Genomic DNA, 22,625 nt, shown 5'->3' with positions numbered 1-22,625 from the left:
TAGAGAGGAGAGGCAGTGAGAGGAGAGGACAGAGAGAGAGGGGAGAGGAGAGGAGAGAAAGAGTAGAGAGGAGAGGACAGAGAGAGGAGAGGACAGAGAGAGGAGAGGACAGAGAGAGAGGGGAGAGGAGAGGAGAGAAAGAGTAGAGAGGAGAGGACAGAGAGAGGAGAGGACAGAGAGAGGAGAGGACAGAGAGAGAGGGGAGAGGAGAGGAGAGAAAGAGTAGAGAGGAGAGGCAGTGAGAGGAGAGGACAGAGAGAGGAGAGGACAGAGAGAGAGGGGAGAGGAGAGGAGAGAAAGAGTAGAGAGGAGAGGCAGTGAGAGGAGAGGACAGAGAGAGGAGAGGACAGAGAGAGAGAGGAGAGGACAGAGAGAGAGTAGAGAGGAGAGGCAGTGAGAAAGAGAGTGAGAAACATAGTATGTAAAGAGAGCTCTCAGAACTCTGAGAATCACAAGGTCACAGTCAGATGGAGGAAAGGTCCATTCTAAAAGCAGGGGACAACAGACTGTTGTTAGACAATTACACACAGCCCCACTGTTTGACTTTCCTCTCACATTCTGGTCTCATTCCTCTCTTAGCAGGCGGCACACATAGGTCAACTGACGGACACACACACACTGTCGAGCAAACACAATCAAAACCACTCACGAATGTGTATTCCCACTCACACAGTCTGGTGATCTAACTGACCTCTGTCGGTGTTCACTACTCTTTGGTAAGGATGGGCTCTCATATTGTGGCGTTGCACCTGAGCCGTCATCGCTCCTGCTCACCGCGCAACCACATCACCAAAACACAGGAGGTTAACAGTGACACCATCAAACAGTGACATCATCAAACAGTGACAGAATCATTAAGAAGACAAGAGGCCCATTTCAGATAAGCCTGTGTGTGTGTGTGTGTGTGTGTGTGTGTGTGTGTGTGTGTGTGTGTGTGTGTGTGTGTGTGTGTGTGTGTGTGTGTGTGTGTGTGTGTGTGTGTGTGTGTGTGTGTGTGTGTGTGTGTGTGTGTGTGTGTGTGTGTGTGAGAGGTCCATGTGTAGGAGAGAGTTCATCTCTCAGCCTTTGGTTTGGAAAGCCATACCTGGAGACAGAGAGAGAAATAGAACCAGGTCACAACACAACAACACAACCCTCATGCCCAAATCAACTTGATCTGTGTGTGTGTGTGTGTGTGTGTGTGTGTGTGTGTGTGTGTGTGTGTGTGTGTGTGTGTGTGTGTGTGTGTGTGTGTGTGTGTGTGTGTGTGTGTGTGTGTGTGTGTGTGTGTGTGTGTGTGTGAGCTGAACAGAGGGAAACCTAACTGGGAACACCTAAGTGAGGAACTTCATGTTCTCATCACAGTGGAAGACTCACACAACAGAGCTCAGATCAAACTACAAAGAGCTACCGCAGAGGTCAAGAAACTGCTCGTACCAGCTGTGAGTACCAAGAGTTTCATGATATAATTGTGTGTCTGTATCAGTGTATCAGTGTATCTGTGCTTACCTAGTACACCAGTAGTGTCCATGGGGTATTCTAGTATAGATGGAGTTAGGGTGTAGGGGGAATATTCATAGGGAGCGTAGAAGAACCCTCCTGATTCAGGTGATTGCTGCATCAGTGCTGCGTGCTGATTGGCTCCTTGCATGAGGGCCTGCTGACTCTGGATCTGACGAATCAGGTGAGGCATGAGGTTGGGCTGTTGACCAGGGGCGGGGCTCCGCATAGCCTGCTGCATGACAGGGGAGGGGCTGGAGATGAGCCGAGGCTGCTGAGAGGAGGCTAGGGAGAAGGCCATAGTGGCTACACACATCATGCACCCACACACACACAGACACACACCCACAGAAACATAGAGAGAGAGAGAGACCGAGAGAAAGAACAAATAGACAATCCATTACTAGATGAAAAAAACACCTCCCTCAAAAAGTCAGTTTCAGGACAGGCGCTTCATGATGATGTCATCCTTACGTTGCTTGATGTTGGCGTCTCTGTAGGTTCCGTTGAGAATGGCGAGCTCCATTAGCTGCATCTTTTTTAGACTGTCCTCTCCATCAGCCTACACACACACACACACACACACACACACACACACACACACACACACACACACACACACACACACACACACACACACACACACACACACACACACACACACACACACACACACACACACACACACACACACACACACACACACACACACAGACACACACACAGTTGGTTGAAGGTTGGATTATGCTTCGCTCTGGCCAACAGATTGTGAGGGATGTACAGCTAGGTCAGGTTAAACTAACAGATACAGTTGAAGTCGGAAGTTTACATTCACCTTAGCCAAATACATTTAAACTCAGTTTTTCAATTCCTGACATTTAATCCTAGTAGAAATTACCTGTCTTACGTCAGTTAGGATCACCACTTTATTTTAAGAGTGTGAAATGTCAGAATAGCAGTAGAGAGAATGATTTATTTCAGCTTCTATTTCTTTCATCACATTCCCAGTGGGTCAGAAGTTTACATACACTCAATTAGTATTTAGTAGCATTGTCTTTAAATTGTTTAACTTGAGTCAAACGTTTCGGGGAGCCTTCCATAAGCTTCCCACAATAAGTTGGGTGAATTTTGAATTTTGGCCCATGCTGGTGTAACTGAGTCAGGTTTTTAGGCCTCCTCGCTCACACACGCTTTTTCAGTTCTGCCCACAAATGTTTGATGGGATTGAGGTCAGGGCTTTGTGATGACCACTCCAATACCTTGACTTTGTTGTCCTTAAGCCATTTTGCCACAACTTTGGAAGTATGCTTGGGGTCATTGTCCATTTGGAAGACCCATTTGCCACCAAGCTTTAACTTCCTGACTGAAGTCTTGAAATGTTGCTTCAATATAGCCACATCATTTTCCTCCATCATGATGCCATCTATTTTGTGAAATGCACCAGTCCCTCCTGCAGCAAAGCACCCCCACAACATGATGCTGCCACCCCCGTGCTTCAAGGTTGGGATGGTGTTCACGGCTTGCAAGCCTCCCCTTTTTCCTCCAAACATAACGATGGTCATTATGGCCAAACAGTTCTATTTTTGTTTCATCAGACCAGAGGACATTTCTCCAAAAAGTACGATCTTTGTCCCCATGTGCAGTTGCAAACCGTAGTCTTGCTTCTTTATGGCGGTATTGGAGCAGTGGCTTCTTCCTTCCTGAGCGGCCTTCCAGGTTATGTCGATATAGGACTAGTTTTACTGTGGATATAGATACTTTTGTACCGGTTTCCTCCAGCATCTTCACATGGTCCTTTGCTGTTGTTCTGGGATTGATTTGCACTTTTCGCACCAAAGTACTTTCACCTCTAGGAGACAAAACGCATCTCCTTCCTGAGCGGTATGACGGCTGCGTGGTCCCACGGTGTTTATACTTGCGTACTATTGTTTGTACAGGTGAATGTGGTACCTTCAGGCGTTTGGAAATTGCTCCTAAGGATGAACCAGACTTGTGGAGGTCTACAATTGTTTTGCTGAGGTCTTGACTGATATCTTTGGATTTTCCCATGATGTCAAGCAAAGAGGCACTGAGTTTGAAGGTAGGCCTTGAAATACATCCACAAGTACACCTCCAATTGACTTAAATGATGTCAATGACATAATTTTCTGGAATTTTCCAATCTGTTTAAAGGCACAGTCAACTTAGTGTATGTAAACGTCTGACCCACTGAAATTGTGATACAGTGAATTATAAGTGAAATAATCTGTCTGTAAACAACTGTTGGAAAAATGACTTGTTTCATGCACAAAGTAGATGTCCTAACCGACATGCAAAACTATAGTTTGTTAAAAGAAATTTGAGGAGTGGTTGAAAAACGAGTTTTAATGACTCCAACCTAAGTGTATGTAAACTTCCGACTTCAACTGTATCATTAACCCCTACCCACACACTCTGATTTTCTGCGTTAAAGTTAAAGGCCAACAATGTGATTTTCCTGTGTTTTATATTTATTTCCACACTATGAGGTTGGAACAATACTGTTAAATTGTGAAAATTCTGATAATGCCCTTTTAGTGTAAGAGCTGCTTGAAAAGACCACCTGAAATTTCAGCCTGTTTTGGTGGGATGGAGTTTTGGCCTTCCATGATCTTCCATGACCTTCCATGCAGTAAATTAGTTAATAGACCGAAAAACCTCTCAGCCAATAACAGTTAGTTTTAAGTTTCCCCTGCAAAACTCTTGTTGGAGAAATGGCTTTTTCCTAAGAAGCTATTTTTGTAAATGTTTTACAATTCTAATTTTAAAACAATCACATTAAGGTACTTAATTGTTACCCAGAAATAATTTGATATTGAGATAAAAACATCTGCAATGGACCTTTAACATGTATCATTATAACCTCTCTGGTGTTGATACTGCACCCTGATTGGACAATTTAAGAGACAGGGGCGGGACAGAATAAGTTCACAGGGGGCATTAGTTATATTACTGTAAATCAATGCAGTGTGATCTGAGAATTCGTTTGAGGGTTCATAACTACTCTATTCAAAGTTGAATTTCAGTAGAGCAACATTGCTAGGAATAATGTGTCTGTGTGAGGTGTGGGGAGAGGGTAGGAGGCTAAGAGAATGGGAGAAATGCTGAGGACACATGGAAAGAGTTGATGAGAGAGAGAGAGAGAGAGAGAGAGAGAGAGAGAGAGAGAGAGAGAGAGAGAGAGAGAGAGAGAGAGAGAGAGAGGAAGAGAGGAAGAGAGGAAGAGGGAATTCATTAAGTGTGAGGAGTGAAAGGAGTGATAGAGTGAAGAGAAAGTGTGAACAGTCTCTCCATTCATCCCCTAATTTCACATGCATTACCATGGTTACGCCTTTATACATGCTGCCTGGCGAATTGCCCAACTCCCCAACACACACACACAGACACACACACACAGACACACACACATAGACACACACACACACAGAGACACACACACACACACAATTATATCATGAAACTCTTGGTACTCACAGCTGGTACGAGCAGTTTCTTGACCTCTGCGGTAGCTCTTTGTAGTTTGATCTGAGCTCTGTTGTGTGAGTCTTCCACTGTGATGAGAACATGAAGTTCCTCACTTAGGTGTTCCCAGTTAGGTTTCCCTCTGTTCAGCTCTTCCTGATACACATAGAACACAATAATATTACGGTGTGTGTGTGTATTTGTGTTTGAGTATGTATGTGAGCATCTTCCTTCATCCATAGAACATGTTTACGTTTCCCAGAAGACTGTCCACATTGGCTTCAGTTCTGTAATGACACGGTACACTGTAAGACCAGAAACATGTGACACACCCATAAACTAAATGTCAGTGTTTAAAACTCAACCATTAGGTATTTAGATTTGTCATTGAGGCTAGATTAAACGTGATAGTCATCTTTTTCCTGTCGGGTTCCAACCAGGAGAACACCTATATCTCCTAAGTGTTGAGATTTGAAACAATAGCGTTTACTTTCCGACTGTCCTGTGGTCCTAAAACAAATGTATGCCTTTTATTCAGATCAGTGTTAAGAATGTCTGTCACCTTACCTACCTATAACTGAACGGGACATTTGATTCAATCATTATTTTCAAATCGTCGAGTGCTCTTGTTACTCGACTGTGTAGAGTTCCTTTCCTTGAAGTCTCTCAGAGTGAAACAGACGCGGTAGTGGCCTCATTATCATATTTCCCAGTGTCCATTGTTTCAGGTTGATTTTTTTCTTGTTTGTGATCAAATATTCAAATTCTTGGATATCTTCCCTCTGGCTGGATTCTGATAGGAATTACTAATCACTTCACAAACCAGCGTACTGTTAATTGCAGGTCTGATGTTGCCCATTATTTTCAGACCAAAATGTCAAGGATAACGAGGCCATAACTAAAGGCCTTATGAAATGTATAATATGAGGTCATAAAGGGTTTAGTTTTAATTCAAACACATTCACTTAAGCAATCACTCAAGAATAGATGTAATTGAACACAAGAACCATGTCTCTGTCACTAACAAGCACAGTCATTAGTGGGTATCTCTCACATTCCCTCGAAAGGCATGCTGGGAAATAGGAAATTACTGCTTCACTCCCAGTGTTTAGCGTTTAAAACCTGAACGTCTTGTGCTGAATAAATGTGTTCATGTGTTTAAAACGTGTTACAAGGATTAAACACGTTCTGGTGTTTACAATGTAAACACTGTGATGCAGTTTCATTGGCATTCTAAATGCCTTGAAGTGTTTAAAACGTGTTACAGAAGAGCGTTTAGTTATGTGTTCAGATCCTAAACACTTGGTTTTACAGTGGAGCCATATCATTGAATAATCCCCCTCATGAAGGTCAAAATGTCTACCAGGGATGAAACGTTTAGTCTGTTTCACGGTAAACCACGGTATTACACACCCATCATTAAAACTGTGTTTGATTACCACGGTTTGAAAAACTCTGTCCAGCATCAACCAAAGTTAGCAACAGTCCGACGCAGGCGCAGGGTTTTGTTTTGTGTTTAACACGACACGGGGTTCTGCTGCTGTATGCGTCATGTGTCTGCAGACTATTTGTCCATTAAACATGATAACAAGGTTCTGTAGTTTAGTCACCCAACCAACACATTTTGATCATTTAAAATCAGGCAGTCGTCAACTTGGTTGTAAAAGTGTTTCAACAGGAGAAACACTATAGATTCCTCTACCAGACTCCTCTACCAGACTCCTCTACCAGACTCCCCTACCAGACTCCTGTACCAGACTCCTCTACCAGACTCCTCTACCAGACTCCTCTACCAGACTCCTAAACCAGACTCCTCTACCAGACTCCTAAACCAGACTCCTCTACCAGACACCTCTACCAGACTCCTCTACCAGACTCCTCTACCAGACTCCTCTACCAGACTCCTAAACCAGACTCCTATACAAGACTCCTCTACCAGACACCTCTACCAGACTCCTCTACCAGACTCCTCTACCAGACTCCTCTACCAGACTCCTCTACCAGACTCATAAACCAGACTCCTCTACCAGACTCCTCTACCAGACTCCTCTACCACACTCCTCTACCAGACTCCTAAACCAGTCTCCTATACAAGACTCCTCTACCAGACTCCTCTACCAGACTCCTCTACCAGACTCCTATACAAGACTCCTATACAAAACTCCTGTATTTATGTCAATTGTTGGGCTCATTGCAATTACTATCACTGTCTTAAGACTCATTTGTATTTATGTAAATTGTGCATGGGGTCATTGCACATGCTCAAATGCAACACAGAAGATAGACTGTGTGTGTGTGAATAATAATAATTATAATGTAATAATAATAATAATACATTTGCTATTCCCTTGTTTACAGAGATGGGCGTGCAGCAGGCAAACCCAGTGATGCTATTGGTCCATCCTCATCTACAGCTGTGACACAGACACTCCAGCAAGCATTTAAAAGGCAGGCTGCTTATGCACCCACGTCAAAAAATACACAAGACCTCACTGCAGCCCTTTCATATTACATTGCAAAGGACATGATGCCATTTCACATTGTTGAGAGGCCTGGCTTTCTGAGGCTGATGAAGGTTGCCGTGCCTCACTACAAAGTGTCATCACAAACATTATTTTCCATGACTGAAATCCCAAACCTGTACAACCAGGTTAAAACTGATGTTGGAAAAAGTTTGGCACAAGGCACATGGTTTGCTGCAACTAATGACCTCTGGACCAGTGAAAGCAGGGGGGTGGTTCAACCCTACATCAGCTTCACTATCCATTACCTCACCCCAGACTGGAACAGGAATCAAACTGTCTGGGAACACAGTTCTTCCCAGAAGATCACTCGGCTCACAACATCAGAGAGTTTTTGAGAATATGCTGGAAGAGTGGGGGGGGATCAACAAGAAAGACCTGGTCTGTGTTACCACAGACCACGCAACAAACATGATCAAGGCTTTTGAAGAGTTCCCAGATCTGTGGCTTGGGTGCTTTGGCCATCATTTGAACCTGGCCATCTCAAAGACTCTGACAATTCAGAGAGTTGACACAACAGTCAAGGCCTGCGTCATCTGGTCCAAGGCTTCTCACGGAGCTGGAAGAGAAGGAGAAACATGCCACAGAAAGCTCTGATCCATGATGTGGTAACCCAATGGGGATCTACACACAAGATGCTTGAGCGTTTCCTCAGCCAACAGCAGCCGGTCTGTGCGACACTGGCTGGAGCAAGAGGAACATGGCATCTGATGCCCAGGGATGCCGACATAAGTGTCATAGAGCAACTGTGCCAGCTACTTGAACCTCTGGGCCAGTTTACAGATGCACTTGCCTCAGAGACATGAGTGACACTGTCAGCCATCAAGCCTGTCCTGGACCACATCATCTGTGATGTTCTGGTGGAAAAGGATATGGAGCCATCCCTGACCAGGGAGATGATACGGAGCCATCCTGACCAAGGAGATGAAAAGGATATGGAGCCATCCCTGGCCAAGGAGAGGATATGAAGCCATCCCTGACCAGGGAGATGAAAAGGATATGGAGCCATCCCTGACCAGGGAGATGAAAAGGATATGGAGCCATCCCTGACCAGGGACAGGATATGGAGCCATCACTGACCAGGGAGATGATATGGAGCCATCCCTGACAAGGAGATGATACAGAGCCATCCCTGACCAAGGAGATGATACAGAGCCATCCCTGACCAGGGAGATGAAAAGGATACGGAGCCATCACTGACCATGGAGATGATATGTGTAACAGTATAATTTTAAACCTACCCTCGCCCATACCCGGGCGCGAACCAGGGACCTTCTGCACACATCAACAACAGTGGAGCGTCGTTACCCATGACAAAGCCGGGCCCTTGCAGAGCAGGGGCCAGGTCTCAGAGCAAGTGACGTAACCGATTGAAACGCTATTTAGTGCACACCGCTAACTAAGCTAGCCGTTTCACATCCGTTACATATGGATATGGAGCCATCACTGACCAAGGAGATGAAAAGGATACGGAACCATCCCTGACAAGGGAGATGAAAAGGATACAGAGCCATCACTGACCAGGGAGATGATATGGAGCCATCCCTGACCAGGGAGATGATATGGAGCCATCCCTGACCAGGGAGATGATATGGAGCCATCCCTGACCAGGGAGATGAAAATGATATGGAGCCATCCCTGACCAGGGAGATGAAAAGGATACAGAGCCATCACTGACCAGGGAGATGATATGGAGCCATCCCTGACCAAGGAGATGAAAAGGATACGGAGCCATCCCTGACCAGGGAGATGATATGGAGCCATCACTGACCAGGGAGATGATATGGAGCCATCCCTGACCAGGGAGATGAAAAGGATATGGAGCCATCCCTGACCAAGGAGAGGATATGAAGCCATCCCTGACCAGGGAGATGAAAAGGATATGGAGCCATCCCTGACCAGGGAGATGAAAAGGATATGGAGCCATCCCTGACCAGGAGGATGAAAAGGATACAGAGCCATCCCTGACCAGGGAGAGGAAAAGGATACAGAGCCATCCCTGACCAGGGAGATGATACGGAGCAATCCCTGACCAAGGAGATGAAAAGGATATGGAGCCATCCCTGACCAAGGAGAGGATATGAAGCCATCCCTGACCAGGGAGATGAAAAGGATATGGAGCCATCCCTGACCAGGGAGATGAAAAGGATATGGAGCCATCCCTGACCAGGGACAGGATATGGAGCCATCACTGACCAGGGAGATGATATGGAGCCATCCCTGACCAAGGAGATGATACAGAGCCATCCCTGACCAAGGAGATGATACAGAGCCATCCCTGACCAGGGAGATGAAAAGGATACGGAGCCATCACTGACCATGGAGATGATATGTGTAACAGTATAATTTTAAACCGTCCCCTCGCCCATGAACCAGGGACCTTCTGCACACATCAACAACAGTCACCCACGAAGCGTCGTTACCCATCGCTCCACAAAAGCCTGGCCCTTGCAGAGCAAGGGGAAACACTACTTCAAGGTCTCAGAGCAAGTGACGTAACCTGAAACGCTATTTAGTGCACACCGCTAACTAAGCTAGGTGGATCCGTTACATATGGATATGGAGCCATCACTGACCAAGGAGATGAAAAGGAGAACCATCCCTGACAAGGGAGATGAAAAGGATACAGAGCCATCACTGACCAGGGAGATGATATGGAGCCATCCCTGACCAGGGAGATGAAAATGATATGGAGCCATCCCTGACCAGGGAGATGAAAAGGATACAGAGCCATCACTGACCAGGGAGATGATATGGAGCCATCCCTGACCAAGGAGATGAAAAGGATATGGAGCCATCCCTGACCAGGGAGATGATATGGAGCCATCACTGACCAGGGAGATGATATGGAGCCATCCCTGACCAGGGAGATGATATGAAGCCATCCCTGACCAGGGAGATGATATGGAGCCATCCCTGACCAGGGACATGAAAATTATATGGAGCCATCCCTGACCAGGGAGATGAAAATGATATGGAGCCATCACTGACCAAGGAGATGTAAAGGATACGGAACCATCCCTGACAAGGGAGATGAAAAGGATACAGAGCCATCACTGACCAGGGAGATGGTCATCCCTGACCAGTGAGATGATATGGAGCCATCCCTGACCAGGGAGATGATATGGAGCCATCCCTGACCAGGGATATGAAAATGATATGGAGCCATCCCTGACCAGGGAGATGAAAATGATAGATACAGAGCCATCACTGACCAGGGAGATGGAGCCATCCCTGACCAAGGAGATGAAAAGGATACGGAGCCATCCCTGACCAGGGAGATGATATGGAGCCATCACTGACCAGGGAGATGAAAATGATATGGAGCCATCCCTGACCAGGGAGATGAAAATGATATGGAGCCATCCCTGACCAGGGAGATGAAAAGGATACAGAGCCATCACTGACCAGGGAGATGATATGGAGCCATCCCTGACCAGGGAGATGAAAATGATATGGAGCCATCACTGACCAAGGAGATGAAAATGATATGGAGCCAGCCATGGAGCCATCCCTGACCAGGGAGATGAAAAGGATACAGAGCCATCACTGACCAGGGAGATGATATGGAGCCATCCCTGACCAGGGAGATGAAAAGGATATGGAGCCATCCCTGACCAGGAGATGATACAGAGCCATCCCTGACCAGGGAGAGGAAAAGATACAGAGCCATGACCAGGGAGAGCCATCCCTGACCAAGGAGATGAAAAGGATATGGAGCCATGACCAAGGAGAGGATAGAGCCATCCCTGACCAGGGAGATGAAAAGGATATGGAGCCATCCCTGACCAGGGAGATGAAAAGGATATGGAGCCATCCCTGACCAGGGACAGGATATGGAGCCATCACTGACCAGGGAGATGATATGGAGCCATCCCTGACCAAGGAGATGATACAGAGCCATCCCTGACCAAGGAGATGATACAGAGCCATCCCTGACCAGGGAGATGAAAAGGATACGGAGCCATCACTGACCATGGAGATGATATGGAGCCATCCCTGACCAAGGAGATGATACAGAGCCATCCCTGACCAAGGAGATGATACAGAGCCATCCCTGACCAAGGAGATGATACAGAGCCATCCCTGACCAGGGAGATGAAAAGGATACGGAGCCATCACTGACCATGGAGATGATATGTGTAACAGTATAATTTTAAACCGTCCCCTCGCCCATACCCGGGCGCGAACCAGGGACCTTCTGCACACATCAACAACAGTCACCCACGAAGCGTCGTTACCCATCGCTCCACAAAAGCCGTGGCCCTTGCAGAGCAAGGGGAAACACTACTTCAAGGTCTCAGAGCAAGTGACGTAACCGATTGAAACGCTATTTAGTGCACACCGCTAACTAAGCTAGCCGTTTCACATCCGTTACATATGGATATGGAGCCATCACTGACCAAGGAGATGAAAAGGATACGGAACCATCCCTGACAAGGGAGATGAAAAGGATACAGAGCCATCACTGACCAGGGAGATGATATGGAGCCATCCCTGACCAGGGAGATGAAAATGATATGGAGGCATCCCTGACCAGGGAGATGAAAAGGATACAGAGCCATCACTGACCAGGGAGATGATATGGAGCCATCCCTGACCAAGGAGATGAAAAGGATACGGAGCCATCCCTGACCAGGAGATGATATGGAGCCATCATGACCAGGAGATGATATGGAGCCATCCCTGAGCCATCCCTGACCAGGGAGATGATATGGAGCCATCCCTGACCAGGGACATGAAAATTATATGGAGCCATCCCTGACCAGGGAGATGAAAATGATATGGAGCCATCACTGACCAAGGAGATGTAAAGGATACGGAACCATCCCTGACAAGGGAGATGAAAAGGATACAGAGCCATCACTGACCAGGGAGATGATATGGAGTCATCCCTGACCAGGGAGATGATATGGAGCCATCCCTGACCAGGGAGATGATATGGAGCCATCCCTGACCAGGGAGATGAAAATGATATGGAGCCATCCCTGACCAGGGAGATGAAAATGATATGGAGCCATCCCTGACCAGGGAGATGAAAAGGATACAGAGCCATCACTGACCAGGGAGATGATATGGAGCCATCCCTGACCAAGGAGATGAAAAGGATACGGAGCCATCCCTGACCAGGGAGATGATATGGAGCCATCACTGACCAGGGAGATGAAAATGATATGGAGCCATCCCTGACCAGGGAGATGAAAATGATATGGAGCCATCCCTGACCAGGGAGATGAAAAGGATACAGAGGACCAGGGAGATGATATGGAGCCATCCCTGACCAGGGAGATGAAAATGATATGGAGCCATCACTGACCAAGGAGATGAAAATGATATGGAGCCATCCCTGACCAGGGAGATGAAAATGATATGGAGCCATCCCTGACCAGGGAGATGAAAAGGATACAGAGCCATCACTGACCAGGGAGATGATATGGAGCCATCCCTGACCAGGAGATGATGATATGGAGCCATCATGACCAAGGAGATATGGAGCCATCCCTGACCAGGGAGATGAAAAGGATAGGAGCCATCACTGACCAGGGAGATGAAAATGATATGGAGCCATCCCTGACCAGGGAGATGAGATACAGAGCCATCACTGACCAGGGAGATGATATGGAGCCATCCCTGACCAGGGAGATGAAAATGATATGGAGCCATCACTGACCAGGAGATCCCTGACCAGGGAGATGAAAAGGATACGGAGCCATCACTGACCAGGGAGATGAAAAGGATATGGAGCCATCACTGACCAAGGAGATGAAAAGGATATGGAGCCATCCCTGACCAGGAGGATGAAAAGGATACAGAGCCATCCCTGACCAGGGAGAGGAAAAGGATACAGAGCCATCCCTGACCAGGGAGATGAAAAGGATACAGAGCCATCACTGACCAGGGAGATGATATGGAGCCATCCCTGACCAGGAGATGATATGGAGCCATCCCTGACCAGGGAGATGAAAAGGATACGGAGCCATCCCTGACCAGGGAGATGAAAAGGATACGGAGCCATCCCTGACCAGGGAGATGAAAAGGATACAGAGCCATCCCTGACCAGGGACAGGAAAATGATATGGAGCCATCCCTGACCAGGGAGATGAAAAGGATATGGAGCCATCCCTGAACAAGGAGATGAAAAGGATATGGAGCCATCCCTGAACAAGGAGATTAAAAGGATATGGAGCCATCCCTGAACAAGGAGATGAAAAGGATATGGAGCCATCCCTGAACAAGGAGATGTAAAGGATACGGAACCATCCCTGACAAGGGAGATGAAAAGGATACAAGGAGACAGAGCCATCACTGACCAGGAGATGATATGGAGTCATCCCTGACCAGGGAGATGATATGGAGCCATCCCTGACCAGGAGATGATATGGAGCCATCCCTGACCAGGAGATGAAAATGATATGGAGCCATCCCTGACCAGGAGATGAAAATGATATGGAGCCATCCCTGACCAGGGAGATGACCAGGAGAAATGGGATCCCTGATGGAGCCATCCCTGACCAGGAGATGATATGGAGCCATCACTGACCAGGGAGATGAAAATGATATGGAGCCATCCCTGACCAGGGAGATGAAAATGATATGGAGCCATCCCTGACCAGGGAGATGAAAAGGATACAGAGCCATCACTGACCAGGGAGATGATATGGAGCCATCCCTGACCAGGGAGATGAAAATGATATGGAGCCATCACTGACCAAGGAGATGAAAATGATATGGAGCCATCCCTGACCAGGGAGATGAAAATGATATGGAGCCATCCCTGACCAGGGAGATGAAAAGGATACAGAGCCATCACTGACCAGGGAGATGATATGGAGCCATCCCTGACCAGGGAGATGAAAATGAATGGAGACTGACCAAGGAGAGGATATGGAGCCATCCCTGAATGAAAATGATATGGAGCCATCCTGACCAGGAGATGAAAAGGATACAGAGATGGAGCCATCCCTGACCAGGGAGATGAAAATGATATGGAGCCATCACTGACCAAGGAGATGAAAAGGATACGGAGCCATCCCTGACCAGGGAGATGAAAAGGATACGGAGCCATCACTGACCAGGGAGATGAAAAGGATATGGAGCCATCACTGACCAAGGAGATGAAAAGGATATGGAGCCATCCCCCAGGAGGATGAAAAGGACAGAGCCATCCCTGACCAGGGAGAGGAAAAGGATACAGAGCCATCCCTGACCAGGGAGATGAAAAGGATACAGAGCCATCACTGACCAGGGAGATGATATGGAGCCATCCCTGACCAGGGAGATGAAAAGGATACGGAGCCATCCCTGACCAGGGAGATGAAAAGGATACGGAGCCATCCCTGACCAGGGAGATGAAAAGGATACAGAGCCATCCCTGACCAGGGACAGGAAAATGATATGGAGCCATCCCTGACCAGGGAGATGAAAAGGATATGGAGCCATCCCTGAACAAGGAGATGAAAAGGATATGGAGCCATCCCTGAACAAGGAGATTAAAAGGATATGGAGCCATCCCTGAACAAGGAGATGAAAAGGATATGGAGCCATCCCTGAACAAGGAGATGAAAAGGATATGGAGCCATCCCTGAACAAGGAGATGAGGGAAGAACTTAACAACAGATGCAAAGAGAGTCATGCACATGGCTTGTTTCATTGACCCCCGCTTCAAAAAGGAGCTTTGTATATGAGCCTGAGGCTGCCAAAGTTGACACTGACAGCTGTGTCCAGGAGGCCTTGAAGCTGACAGCTGCACAAGTCAGGGAAGAACCACAAAGCACCAGCAGCACCTCCACCACCAACACCCCCACAGTGGCATCGGAGGGGAAAGGCCTGGCTGGGTTGTTGAGGAAGATCACCACTCTGCTGCCTTGTTGAGGTAAGGAGGATCAGATTCCGACCACCCCAGAAGACAGAGTGAAAGAAGAGATCAAGATCTACCTGTCTCTGCCTCCCATTCCAGCAGAAGAGGATCCACTGGTGTGGTGGAGGGGCCCTGCATCAGAGCTGCCTCACCTTGCCAAGGTTGCCAGGAAGCTTATGTGCATCCCAGCAACCAGCGTGCCATCAGAGTGTTCAGTGTCAGCGGGCACATTGCCTCCCCTCGCAGATCACTACTTAAACCGGACAAAGTCAATATAATGCCATTTTTACATTTCAATCTCATGTGAACAAATATGCATACATACAGGATGTTAGGCCAGCAGCACCTTGCTTCTTCATGAAGGAGAGAACAGACATACAATCAGCGCTGTTCATTTGATTTGTTTACATATTGTGTGTTGTTATTTTAATGTCAACACATGCACATTGGATCCTCTGCTCTCATCCTTCTAGACCTATCGGCTGCCTTCGATACTGTGAACCATCAGATCCTCCTCTCCACCCTCTCCGAGTTGGGCATCTCTGGCGCGGCCCACGCTTGGATTGCGTCCTACCTGACAGGTCGCTCCTACCAGGTGGCGTGGTGAGAATCTGTCTCCTCACCACGCGCTCTCACCACTGGTGTCCCCCAGGGCTCTGTTCTAGGCCCTCTCCTATTCTCGCTATACACCAAGTCACTTGGCTCTGTCATAACCTCACATGGTCTCTCCTATCATTGCTATGCAGACGACACACAATTAATCTTCTCCTTTCCCCCTTCTGATGACCAGGTGGCGAATCGCATCTCTGCATGTCTGGCAGACATATCAGTGTGGATGACGGATCACCACCTCAAGCTGAACTTCGGCAAGACGGAGCTGCTCTTCCTCCCGGGGAAGGACTGCCCGTTCCATGATCTCGCCATCACGGTTGACAACTCCATTGTGTCCTCCTCCCAGAGCGCTAAGAACCTTGGCGTGATCCTGGACAACACCCTGTCGTTCTCAACTAACATCAAGGCGGTGGCCCGTTCCTGTAGGTTCATGCTCTACAACATCCGCAGAGTACGACCCTGCCTCACACAGGAAGCGGCGCAGGTCCTAATCCAGGCACTTGTCATCTCCCGTCTGGATTACTGCAACTCGCTGTTGGCTGGGCTCCCTGCCTGTGCCATTAAACCCCTACAACTCATTCAGAACGCCGCAGCCCGTCTAGTGTTCAACCTTCCCAAGTTCTCTCACGTCACCCCGCTCCTCCACTCTCTCCACTGGCTTCCAGTTGAAGCTCGCACCCGCTACAAGACCATGGTGCTTGCCTACGGAGCTGTGAGGGGAACGGCACCTCAGTACCTCCAGGCTCAGATCAGGCCCTACACCCAAATAAGGGCATTGCGTTCATCCACCTCTGGCCTGCTCGCCTCCCTACCACTGAGGAAGTACAGTTCCCGCTCAGCCCAGTCAAAACTGTTCGCTGCTCTGGCTCCCCAATGGTGGAACAAACTCCCTCACGACGCCAGGACAGCGGAGTCAATCACCACCTTCCGGAGACACCTGAAACCCCACCTCTTTAAGGAATACCTAGGATAGGATAAAGTAATCCTTCTCACCCCCCCCTTAAAATATTTAGATGCACTATTGTAAAGTGGCTGTTCCACTGGATGTCATAAGGTGAATGAACCAATTTGTAAGTCGCTCTGGATAAGAGCGTCTGCTAAATGACTTAAATGTAAATGTAATGTGTTTTCATGTGGTTGTATTGCTCTTATATGCACATTGGATGTGTTTACATATGGTTGTATTGCTCTTATATGCACATTGGATGTGTTTTCATATGGTTATATTGCTCTTACATGCACATTGGATGTGTTTACATATGGTTGTATTGCTCTTACATGCACATTGCTTTACTTGTGTTGCTATTATATGCACATTTGATTTGCTTACTGAAGGTTGTGTTCATTAAAACCTGCACTAGGGAAACTTATACCTCTCCTGGCCACATGGTGCCATCTTTAATGTTATTACTTTGTTTATGGGCACAAAATGCATAGTGCTGCTAATGTTATTGTTATTGGTTGGTTTTCAATATAGAACTTGGTGAAATGATTTCAGTCTGTATCAGTACTTTTTGAACATTTCCAGCACATTAACAATACCGCGATAATACTGATAATACTGATTATACTGATAATACTGATAACTGTGATCATTTTGGTCACTATAATCGTGATATATAATTTCCATACCGTTTCATCTCTAATGTCTACCCACTCTTTCAACTAATTTCCACATCTCTCCATCCCTCCCTCTTTGTTTCTCTGAGGTATGTAATGGGTGTATTCTCATGAGAGGTCGATGGAATGCCGGCTGCGTTCCACCTGCCTCTAGCTTCTCCACTGTAAGGCTGACCAGAGAACCTAAACCAGCAGAGAAACATACGGACCCAGCTCAATTCACCTCTACTCCACCACTCTACTACCAAAAAGAAATACACATGCTGTATGTGTGCGTGCATGCTTTTGTTTGTGTGTTCGGGCTTGCATCTGTGTGTGAGCGTGTGTGTGTACACATACCTTCTTCTTGTCTCTCATGGATCCTTTTCCTCGTACCATGATCTTACAGCCCATCTCCACCTCCAGCTGTTTGGCTGTTAGGCCCCTTGGACCCAGTATCCTACCTACAAAGTTAAACTAAACACACACACACACACACACACACACACACACACACACACACACACACACACACACACACACACACACACACACACACACACACACACACACACACACACACACACACACACACACACACACACACACACACACACACACACACACACACACACACACACAGAGAGATACATTTAAGAAGAATAAGAAGAAGGGCCAGGAGTTGGTCTAAGTTGGTCTTTCCATGAAACACTCCTGGACCTGGTTGGTAACTTGGGTCTAAATTGGCCTGGCCACGAAATACTCCTGAGCCTATGACGGACATCGCTCATCCATATATTTATATGTACATATTCTTATTCATTCCTATACACTTGTGTGTATACATTTTTATGCTGATGATACTGTTATTTACTGTTGTGCCTCGTCTCTTACAAAATATTTCCTGATCATGCAAACTGCTTTTTATACTGTTCAACATACCTTGTGTCAATTGAAGCTTATCCTTAATACTGACAAAACTAAAATAATGGTGTTTTCTAATGCAAGAAATAGACCTCTGAAAATTTCACCTATTACTACCTGTCAGGGCAAGAAGATTGAGGTTGTAACCTCATATAAATATCTTGGAATTTTAATTGATGACGGCCTCTCTTTTAAATTGCATATTCAAGAACTTACAAAAAAATGTAGGCTGAAATTGGGATTTTATTTTAGGAATAAGGCCTGTTTTTCTTTTGAAGCCAGAAGGAGGCTAGTATCAGCTACATTTATGCCTTTACTAGACTATGGGGATATTTTATATATGAATGCTTCCGCTCAGTGTTTGAGATCAATTGACACGCTTTACCATGGCACTTTGAGATTTATTTTAAACTGCAAAACCCTTACGCACCACTGCACTTTGTATACCACGGTTGGCTGGCATTCTTTAGGCTCAGTCACTGGTATACTTTTATTTACAAAGCCATTTTGGGTTTACTACCTTTTTATTTGTGCATTTTTATTGTTCATAAATGTGGTGGGTACTCTCTTCGTTCGCTGGACTTTATCCTGCTAACTGTTCCAAATGTCCGAACTGAATTTGGTCAAATGTACTCTGTGCCATCGTCTTGGAACACCTTATAAAATACTTTTAAACTGGAAGAACTTGTTTTTGGTGTTTTTAAATCACTTATTTTAATTTGCTGTTTTATACTCTTGTGAATTCAATGGTTTTTACTAGATTACTTGTAGTTTTTCATGTTGTCTGTCTGTAATTTTTTTGTAATGACTTGGTGCTGCCTATCTTGGCCAGGGCGCTCTTGAAAATAGATTTTTTTTTTTTTATTTTACCCCTTTCTCTCCCCAATTTCGTGGTATCCAACTGTTTTAGTAGCTACTATCTTGTCTCATCGCTACAACTCCCGTACGGGCACGGGAGAGACGAAGGTTGAAAGTCATGCTTCCTCCGATACACAACCCAACCAAGCAACACTGCTTCTTAACACAGCGCATCCAACCCGGAAGCCAGCCACACCAATGTGTCGGAGGAACACCGTGCACCTGGCAACCTTGGTTAGCGCGCACTGTGTCCAGCCCACCACAGGAGTCACTGGTGCGTGATGAGACAAGATATATCCCTACCGGCCAAACCCTCCCTAACCCGGACAACGCTAGGCCAATTGTGCGTCGCCCCACAGACTTCCCGGTCGCGACAGAGCCTGGGCGTGAACCCAGAGTCTCTGATGGCACAGCTGGCGCTGCACCACCCGGGAGGCTGAAAAATAGATTTGAATCTCAATGAGCCCTTCCTGGTTAAATAAAGGTTAAATCAAATAAATTAAAATAAAATAATCTAGTTGTTGCGAAATTGTTAGATTACGTGTTAGATATTACAGCACGGTCGGAACAAGAAGCACAAGCATTTCTCTACACTCGCATTAACGTCTGCTAACCATGTGTATGTGACCAATAAAATTGTATTTTATTTTATTTGGCCTGGTTGGTAACTTGGTCTAAATTGGCCTGGCCATGAAATACTCCTGGACCTGGTTGGTAACTTGGTCTCAGTTGGCCTGGCCATGAAATACTCCTGGAACTGGTTGGTAAACTTGGTCTCAGTTGGCCTGGCCATGAAATACTCCTGGACCTGGTTGGTAACTTGGTTGCAGTTGGCCTGGTCATGAAATACTCCTGGAACTGGTTGGTAATTTGGTCTCAGTTGGCCTGGCCATGAAATACTCCTGGAACTGGTTGGTAACTTGGTCGCAGTTGGCCTGGCCATGAAATACTCCTGGAACTGGTTGGTAACTTGGTCTCAGTTGGCCTGGCCATGAAATAATAATAATATATGCCATTTAGCAGACGCTTTTATCCAAAGCGACTTACAGTCATGTGTGCATACATTCTACGTATGGGTGGTCCCGGGAATCAAACCCACTACCCTGGCGTTACAAGCGCCATGCTCTACCAACTGAGCTACAGAAGGACCTGATTGGTAACTTGGTCTCAGTTGGCCTGGCCATGAAATACTCCTGGACCTGGTTGGTAACTTGGTCTCGGTTGGCCTGGCCATGAAATACTCCTGGACCTGTTTGGTAACTTGGTCTCGGTTGGCCTGGCCATGAAATACTCCATGACATTTTTAATTGGTAGCACTGGTGCTCATAACTTTAAGTTGGGTGCAGAAAATATGATTTACCGTTATTGAGATGTATCCTTTATTGGGCCTATATTCAAACTACTTTGCAGCACATGTTGTGCTCTAAAAACAAATATGTAAAACTGCAAACACATTAGTATATTACAAAAGCTCAAATGTTGCTACGAATACATAGTATTGATGAGTCATTTGTGTAATATTAGTTTTCTATATTGTGTAAAATCAGTATTTGTGGAAAAAGTACCGAATTGTCATACTATAATAGAAAATCACTCATGTAAAAGTTATCCAGTAAAATACTGCTTGAGTAAAAGTCAAAGTATTTGGTTTTTAAATATACTTAAGGTTCAAAAGTAACAAATTATTTAAAATGATTTACAATTCCTTATATTAGGCAAACTAGACAGCGCCATTATTTGTAAAAAAATTTTTTTACAGATAGCCAGGGGCACACTCCAACACTCAGACCTAATTTACAAACAAAGCATTTGTGTTTAATGAGTCCACCAGATCAGAGGCAGTAGGGATGTTCTAGGGATGTTCTCTTTATAAGTGTGTGAACTTGACCATTTTCCTGTCCGGCTAAGCATTCAAAATGTAACGAGTACTTTTAGGTGTCAGGGAAAATGTATGGAGTAAAAAGTACGAAAAGTGAACGAGAGAAAACAGATGCGTCATAGCGTGTCAAATTACAAAGCAAGTCTATTTTTATTGTGTCTCCACGGAGCAATGCTTATAAAATATTCAGATCAATTGCATGGGTTGTTTGTAGAAAAGAGTTTGAGGAATTGTTATGATCTTCCCTATGCTAAGAAGTCTAAAATGTAGTTTAAAATGTATTTGGGCTGTAAACTAAGGTTTCTCAGTGAAATCAGCTACACATTTTTGAAAAGAATCGCAGCCTACCTGGGTTGACTTCGATCGTAGGAATATAGTCTAGGAAAGGCTATGGCTGGAAAACTCAAGAAACGAGACAAGCAAAATTCTTCAGAAACTGCTCGGGTGTACAGTGTTGCCAACTTAGTGACTTTTTCGCGATATTTAGGGAGTATTCAGACCTCTCTAGCGACACATTTTCAAAAAAGCGACTAGCGACAAATCTAGCGACTTTTTTTGGTGTTACTGGAGACTCTGACGTGAAAGCACGTATCGTACTCTTCTCAATGAGCAGCAGGTGCTGCCGTGGGCCCCACTCCCATCCCAAAGCACTCGCAGGCAGCCCAGTCCTCACGCAGCAGTCCCTCCCAGCTGCAGTCAGAGCAGGAGATGTTCACCCCTCCGCGTCCAGACTGCAAATGAATCGTACATGCGGGGAGCTGCCGCTGGCTGATCCCGCCCTGGCTTACATTCAGGGCGGGATGTAAATGTAAAAAACTCACAATTTTTTTTTTTAAGTAAGTAAAAAACTAAGTAACTCTGCCAGAGTGTCTCTTTTGGGTCACTTTTGCCGGTCCCAAGCCCGGATAAAGGAGGAGGGTTGGAATTGTGACATAAAAAAAACATTAATCGACAGAAGAAAGTTCATTTGTAGTTCTAAACATATTTAGGGTGTTTTTTACTCCCTTTTTGTCTCTCCCACAGAGTTATTCCTCTCTCCTACAGCGTCCATCACAAATTACATGCACATGGCCAATTATGCAAATTTGGCGATGACGTCATTTAGTGACTTCTAGCGAGTTTTAGGACAGCCAATAGCTACTTTCCTTACTGAGGAGTTGGCAACACTGCGGGTGTATTAGCTACAACTGTCCTCGCGTTCGTAAGCTAACATAACTGTTTAGCACAGGCAGGTAAGGTGGCTCCAGTAGAACATATAAGGGAGTCAAAAGTAACAAACAATAATTCACAAGGGCTACATAGCGAACGTAAAAATGACAACTGTTTACAATATATTATCCTTACAATTAAGTGTGTATCCGCTGCGCAGTGTGTGAATGAACGTTTCCACTATAGTAATGGCGCAACTATGACG

At 46.0% G+C, this 22,625-nt stretch overlaps 1 protein-coding gene across 6 annotated transcripts in view; it reads right to left on the bottom strand.

Moving 5' to 3' along the window:
• Positions 1 to 22,625, bottom strand: part of LOC124048128 (protein quaking-B-like) — a 48,881-nt gene that overhangs the window by 6,143 nt on the left and 20,113 nt on the right. The window contains exons 3-7 of one of the 6 annotated variants that reach the window (XR_006841183.1): positions 17,911 to 18,027; positions 4,972 to 5,115; positions 1,954 to 2,041; positions 1,489 to 1,785; positions 670 to 1,084 (exon numbers count right to left, since the gene is read on the bottom strand). Coding sequence is in view for 4 of the 6 variants with exons in the window: in XM_046368580.1 (XP_046224536.1) it covers positions 666 to 766; positions 1,489 to 1,785; positions 1,954 to 2,041; positions 4,972 to 5,115; positions 17,911 to 18,027 (747 nt within the window). In the remaining 2 variants the exon portion in view is untranslated. Of the gene's footprint in view, positions 1 to 341; positions 1,085 to 1,488; positions 1,786 to 1,953; positions 2,042 to 4,971; positions 5,116 to 17,910; positions 18,028 to 22,625 lie in introns of those variants that run through there. The other 5 variants (XR_006841182.1, XM_046368579.1, XM_046368581.1 and 2 more) reach the window with 5 other exon arrangements.

Source organism: Oncorhynchus gorbuscha, linkage group LG11, assembly GCF_021184085.1.
Source record: "Oncorhynchus gorbuscha isolate QuinsamMale2020 ecotype Even-year linkage group LG11, OgorEven_v1.0, whole genome shotgun sequence".
Lineage (NCBI taxonomy): Eukaryota > Metazoa > Chordata > Actinopteri > Salmoniformes > Salmonidae > Oncorhynchus > Oncorhynchus gorbuscha.
The sequence above is the reverse complement of the archived record's forward strand: the minus strand, read 5'-3'. Positions and strand labels throughout refer to the sequence as shown.